Source organism: Herpailurus yagouaroundi, unplaced genomic scaffold (assembly GCF_014898765.1).
Source record: "Herpailurus yagouaroundi ecotype Mexico unplaced genomic scaffold, PumYag 184, whole genome shotgun sequence".
In the NCBI taxonomy this organism is placed as follows: Eukaryota; Metazoa; Chordata; class Mammalia; order Carnivora; family Felidae; genus Herpailurus; species Herpailurus yagouaroundi.
The window spans coordinates 15,025,591-15,032,288 of NW_024412415.1; the positions used below are offsets into that span (position 1 = coordinate 15,025,591).

General features: G+C 40.5%; 1 protein-coding gene across 11 annotated transcripts in view; it reads right to left on the reverse strand.

Moving 5' to 3' along the window:
- The window catches only part of CEP152 (centrosomal protein 152), a 91,219-nt gene extending 84,521 nt beyond the window's left edge, over positions 1 to 6,698 (reverse strand). For 6 of the 11 annotated variants that reach the window (XM_040492632.1, XM_040492630.1, XM_040492631.1 and 3 more), the window contains exons 1-2: positions 6,579 to 6,697; positions 812 to 908 (exon numbers count right to left, since the gene is read on the reverse strand). In XM_040492632.1, coding sequence (XP_040348566.1) covers positions 812 to 908; positions 6,579 to 6,697 — 216 coding nt within the window. The other 5 variants (XM_040492635.1, XM_040492634.1, XM_040492636.1 and 2 more) reach the window with 5 other exon arrangements.

Here is a 6,698-nt window from a genome sequence, read left to right on the forward strand (position 1 = left end):
GGGTCTATTCACCACACAGCATACAGTAAGATCATTAAACAATATGATCAGATACCATTTCCCTGCTTAAAATCCTCCACTGACTTCCCACTGCTCCTAGAATAAAATACAAACATCTTACCATGACATACAATGAGTTGGCCCTAGCTCACCTCTTCACCCTATCTGCACCCTCACCCCTCGGTCCCACAATCCCCATACCACAGCCTTCTGGCTGTTCTGCAGAGATATAGGGCTTCATGCTCTGTGGGTGTCTTGGCCTAGAATATTCTTCCTCAGGCTTCTGCATGGCTGCTCCTCACGACTCAAGTCTCAGCTCAGGCATTTCCTCCTCCAAAAGACCTTCCCTCATCAGTGCCCTACCAGTTGCTTTAATATCACTCTATTTTGTTTACCTATCACTTATCGGTGCTAAATTATCACTCACTCGAATTACTTAATTCACTTGTTTATGGTCTGCCTGCACGAGGATATAAGCTACTTACTTGAAGCAAAGAACCTGGCTGGACTTGTTCGAGGCACTATTCCAAGCAACTAGAAACTAGGCATCTGCCTCCAAAGCCAACCAGTACCTCCTAAATGAAAAGATCTTCAAGAATCTAACCATTTACTGTGTTTTAGTCTTATCTCAGAAAAGGAAGCATTCCACTCAACCACCTTTTATAAGCTCAAATACTCATCAGGTTTTTAGGGGGTGACCAAAAAAAAAAAAAAAATCATATATTCCTTCAACATGATACAAGATGATATAATTTTGGTCAGGAAAGAAAACCGTTGAAGACTGGGTTAGTCGTTTTTCTGAGTAACTTACCTCTTTCTCCCTTTCATAGTCTTCTTTGTCATATTCTTCTTCTTCTTCATTTTGCGTCTGCAGTGCCACACTGCCAAAATCCAGTGACATGGTCTTCCTGTAGAAAGAGACAGACGCTTGGTTTCTACACACCCCATAAAAATCTTCTAGGCCAAACTACCCAAGAGATGCCACACACACAAAAGACGACAGCGGCCAGGGAAAAGTTGGATGTAACTCACACGTGGCAAATGGTTAGTATACCAAATATAAAGACTAAGCTTACAGATTAATTGTGACTCACAGAAAGAGCTGTATGGCAGTAATTCAAAGAACAAAGTGCAAAAAGCTAATAAACCTGTGACTAGACATTTCTTGTGGCCTGGAAAGTATAACCTAAGACAGCAAGATTTTTGTTCACACACACACACACACACACACACAAAATAATTAACTAGAAATATGCCAAAACAAAAATTTTAAGAATGTGCCCAGAGTGACTAATTTGATTTATTAAATATGGCAAAGGTAGTATCCTCCACAAATTGTTTTGTCCTCTATCATGAATCCAAAGGTCATGTTTTAACAAAAAGAGAGCCACTAAATTCTGAGCTAACAGCTGGCCCCAAAAACCATCTGCAACCTGGGAAACTCCTTATAGCACACACCCAGAATATAAGCGTTAAACGTGCCGCTCTTTAGCTTGGTAAAATCGGGTTCTAGCAAAAACGAGTCAGGAAAAACGGAAGTGAAGACTGTGAAGCTGTACCACTGTAGAGTGCCTGTTCCAAAAGCAACAGCATGAGTTCTCTAGAGAACAGTCTCTGCTGTGGCAGAAGGAGCAGCAGGAGGTGGGTTTTCAAGTACGCGCAGTCAGAAGCCTGCCAATGACTGGAATTATACTGAGGGATCCACACGACACAGAAACGATGCAGAATTTCAAAGCTCCAAAAGACCCTGATGAGGAGGTAGGTGGGCGTCATCAACTACCCGCCTAATTCTGTCTGCCATTCACTGCACTCTTCCACATGCCAGGGAAATGCACTTTGAGGTGAGCCTGCGCCACAACTCATTCACCGCACTTTTTCGGGCTCTAAAATGTCATTAAGTTGGAAGTGAAATAAGAAGCAGAGGCCCAGGAATCCAAATACATTTGACCACAAAGAACGCGGCTCCCTCATGTTAACAGCTGAGAACTATGATCACAAACCTTTATGTAAGCCAATAGCTCTAGAAGCAAAAGATGTTCCACTTCATCAAACCTGACGCACCTTTGATGGTAGCACACAGGTCCATTTATACCACTAAGAAAAATAGATGGCCAATTAAATTATGACACCTCATTAATTTTAAACTGCAGCCTGACTCTGTAGATATTAAAATCTGAAAAGAAAATCTGCACTTTAGGATAGATGAAACATGGCATTACAGACTAACACAGATATGAATTTTAATGCTGAAAATGCCCCTACATCGAGTTTTTGCTTTTCAAGGACTGAATTATGCTTCTTGTCCAAACTCTAATTTGCAGTCCACCTTTTTTATCCCTCCCTCTCTGGTCCCTACAACCAGCCCATTCCTTTTGATTCTTATCAAATAAAACTCCTTACATCAACACAAACCCTTCCAGCTTCTACCTTAGACCAGACCCGCTCCTTTCTGTTCTTGTGCCAGAGCTAAAAGGAGGATGAGACAGGGAGGGAGGGAAATACATAAGCCTAGGGAATCTAAACCTGTCTCCACCCAGGAGCTACAAGAACCTTCTTGTGCACCTACGTAAGGTGGAGATCTGAATGTAAAGAGCCTATAATACAGCTGAAATAGTGAGGGAAACACACAAGCTCACATCTCTAGGGTTTTTCACTATTGCAAGTGAATATCAGGTCTACAGAATCAACAGATAATGAAAACAGCCCATTCAAATCCTGGTTCCTTAAAAGAAATTAGATTAAGTCGGGCCTTAAGAATCTTCCTGAATTCTCCAGGCAGAAATAATCTTTCCTGGGTCGTCTGGGTGGCTCAGTCGGTTAAGCGTCTGAATTCAGCTCAGGTCATGATCTCGCTCGCAGTTCATGAGTTCGAACCCCAAATCGGGCTCTGTGTTGACAGCTCAGAGCCTGGAGCCAGCTTCACATTCTTCATCTCCCTCTCTCTCTGCCCTCCCCCGCTTGTGCCCTGTCTCTCTCTCTCAATCTCTCTCTCTCTCTCTCTCTCAAAAATAAACATTTACAAAAAAATCTTTCCTACTTCTGATATTTATAGTATTCTCTACCTCTTCCGATATTTTATAGTTAAAGCCAAAATATGGATTTGGGTTAACTTCTCCTGTATTAGACAAAAGAAAGGAGATTTTTTTTTTCAATCCTTCACTAACATGCCATCAATTCCCATTGAATATTAAAAAAGAGCATTCAGATTTACAACAGCCTATTGTTAAATACAGATATTTTAAATAAAGAGCTACTTTTTCTCAGAGAATAGTGAATTCTGCAACGTATTTTCATTTTTAGGTGAAGAGAATGTAAAAGACCAAAGTGTATCTTTTCTGAATGGCTTTTTAATCCAAACCAAGTCATTAAAGAAATCTGAAAATATCTGAAAAGACCAAAATCTCTTTAGACAGGGGAAAAAAGATACAAATAAGTTTTTCTTCTCAAAAGTGCAAACAATTGAAGACCTTAAGAAACGATTTTAGGCATAAAGGGAAATCTGATAAACTTACTGTGGATGGATAGATAAATAAATAAATAGTATTTTAACTAAAATTTTAAATAAAAGCTAATGCTTTTCCTCAACTGATTAATCACTACTAATTACCACTTCTATCAGAGAATACTCATATCTGAATACTATAATAGTCAGAACAATAAGAGACTGCTTTAGAAGAAAAAAATAAATAGTAAGACAGTATACCCAAAAGCCATAAGGAAAAACTTGACAGAAACTTAACCACAAAAAGTAAAACCTTTTATATGGCATCATATACAAGTCAAATATTATGTATGAAAACATAAAGAAGATAATAATGTATAAGAAAAATATTTGCAAAACACATGAATAAGTCCCAACATACAACTCTCCAAAAAAAGACAAACAACCCAATTTAAAATGGGCAACTGACATGACAATTCTTTTTAATGTAAATGCTCGATTAACTTGAAAAGATGTGTAAGCTCATGTAGAATTCACAGTGTCATTTAAACAATGAAATGATTTTTCAACCACTAAATTGAAAAAAAAAATTAACACCTAGTGGTGGCTATTTTGTAGGAAATAGGTATCTTCATGATTGGTCAAAAGCATGAACTGCAAAAACTATCTTGAAAACTGCCATATTAATCTACTGAAAAACAACACTTGCCCTAGTAAAATACTTTTGAACAAATTTGGCAATACTATACTACTAACAGAAATAATGAACTATTTCTATATTTACTGACTGATCATTAAAAAATCAAGATGCGGAATAAGTGCACTGCATGTTTTTTAATAGCAAACTAGTTAATACTTTATTCCCAGATAGATCACCTTTTTTTTTTTTTTTTTTTAATGTTTATGTTTGAGAGAGAGGGAGACAGAATGTGAACAAGGGAAGAGCAGAGAAAGAGGGAGACACAGAATCCGAAGCAGGCTCCAGGTTCTGAGCTGTCAGCACAGACCCCGTGTGGGGCTCAAACTCACAAACCATGAGATCATGACCTGAGCTGAAGTTGGACGCTCAACTGACTGAGCCACCCAGGCGCCCCTAGATCACTCTTTCTGAACTTACTAACAAGACTATGAGACTATGTTCTGTATTTTTCTTTTTTTTAAACACTCAGATCAGAAGGTCTCAATCTCAGTACTCATTTTGTCATCCCTGGTTGTTTCCTTTGCCCTCCTTGCAATGAGAAGGAAAACCAATGAGTGTTTAGTTGGACAAAATATTAAAAACCAAAAGCACTTGTTTTTGTCTCATCCAAAAACCTATAAGCTGAGAGCAGAATAAAATGCTTGTCCCCCATGTTTTACACATAGTAGGCACACAACGAATATTTGTTGAATGAATGATACATTCATGTGGCCTTATAGGATTCATTATTTCAATAAAATTTTACTCAACACCTACTGTGTGCCCGTTTATATCCTAGATTTATCTAAGATATGATATCAGCCATGGGGAGCTTACAGTCCCTTAGAGAAACAGTGATATAAATTAACAGTTACAATGATACATAGTAATAAGTTCTACAATAGAGCAGAGTGTAAAGCACAAATTAGGAAGAAAGGAAGGCTGAGAGAAATTTCACTGAAAGAAAAGACTTCAGATTACAAAGAACACAATACCGCTGTCAGTGGTTAAGAATAAGGGCACTCGTGCAGACAACCTGGGCTCAATTCTGGCTCTTCTATTTATCAGCTGTGCAAACTTGAGCACTCGGTTTCCATTGTTTCATTAATAAAATGTGGGTAAAAATAGTGCCTACCTCAAAGATTATGAATATGTACTAATTATGAACATAAGATGCTTAGCACTATGTACCAATCAATTCATTTGTTTCGTTATTATTAAAACATTATCACCGATGAACGGGAGTCTGCAGCTACAGAAGAGGTTAAGCAAAGACCATTCAGTACATCTGAGAAAGGTAAATGGGCAGCCTGTGGGAAACCTTACTTCAAGTAATGTAACCTCTTCTCCGATGAAGATATCCTTCCACTCCTGTTCCCCTATGGCATTAGTCACTCTTTTGCACTTCCAGACTATATATGTTTCTTATACTTTTCTTATGGCTTCAATTTCAGCCTCTCACTTAGTTGAGTGCATTTACATATCTAGCAAGTGCATATAAATTGCCATTCATTGAAGGATATGGTGAAATTCAGCTTAAACCGGACTTAAGTTCCTGACTATAAGATAGGAAAGGTTAACTGGCACAAAGGGAATTTATAAATGCCCTAGGAAATTCTACTTACTTGCTTAGATGCTAGCTTCCTTTCAAGAATGAACATAGCCAGAACACGCTAGCCTGTTTTAGACTTGCCAAGCCAGGCTTAAGAGGCCTAGTCATTTATTCAACAATTATTTGCCAAGCCCCGTTCAAGATTACAAAATTTAACATGACCTGGTGGAGGAAAAGAGAATAGACATTTACACAAATGATGGCAATAATCTGCGATCAGTGCTAATGACAGAAGCTTGGACAAGTCGATTCAGGGCGCCTGAAGATTGCAGCAAGTGCACCCAATAGGCTGAACGACGCAAGAAATCAGTGGCCTTACCAAGGAACTCCGTTTAGGGTCAATTACAGCACAATAACTAGGTACTGCGAGAGTGAAGCTGCAGAATGCCTGCACAGGGCGCGCCTTGGAGCTGCAGGCTTTGGCTGGCTTTGGCTGCCAGCGTCACGTGCACTCGGTCAACACACGTGTACAGGGCACCCACTGTGAGCCAGGCGCGACGCCAGGATGACACAGCAGGGGTCCCCAGGATAGGGTCTGGGGGTTACCCCAACAGCCTGGAGGACGCGAGGAGGGCTTCCCATACGCCACTTATTAGTAGGAACTTGGGATCTCGATGACACTTCACAGAGTCAAAGCCTGAGTCCCGCAACCCGCGGACAGTCCACCACCACCGGATTTGAGGAGGGGGCGAGTCAGCCCTCGGAAAGCCTCAGCCAGAATCCTGAGGACACCGCACCTCCTCCAAGCCCAGCTGAGAAGCGAAACTCACCGGAGGCCACGGATGCTATCACCACGGGGAAACCCTAGCCCCGGCCAAAGACCGACTTCTAACAAACCCCCTTACCCGGGATCTAATCTACTAGCTCCTTCCTCGTCACAACCGAACCAGAAGTGCTGAGGCCATTGACGAGCAGCCTCGTCCTTCAATCGCCTGCTAGAAGCTGCCCTGGTGGGCGGGGCCATG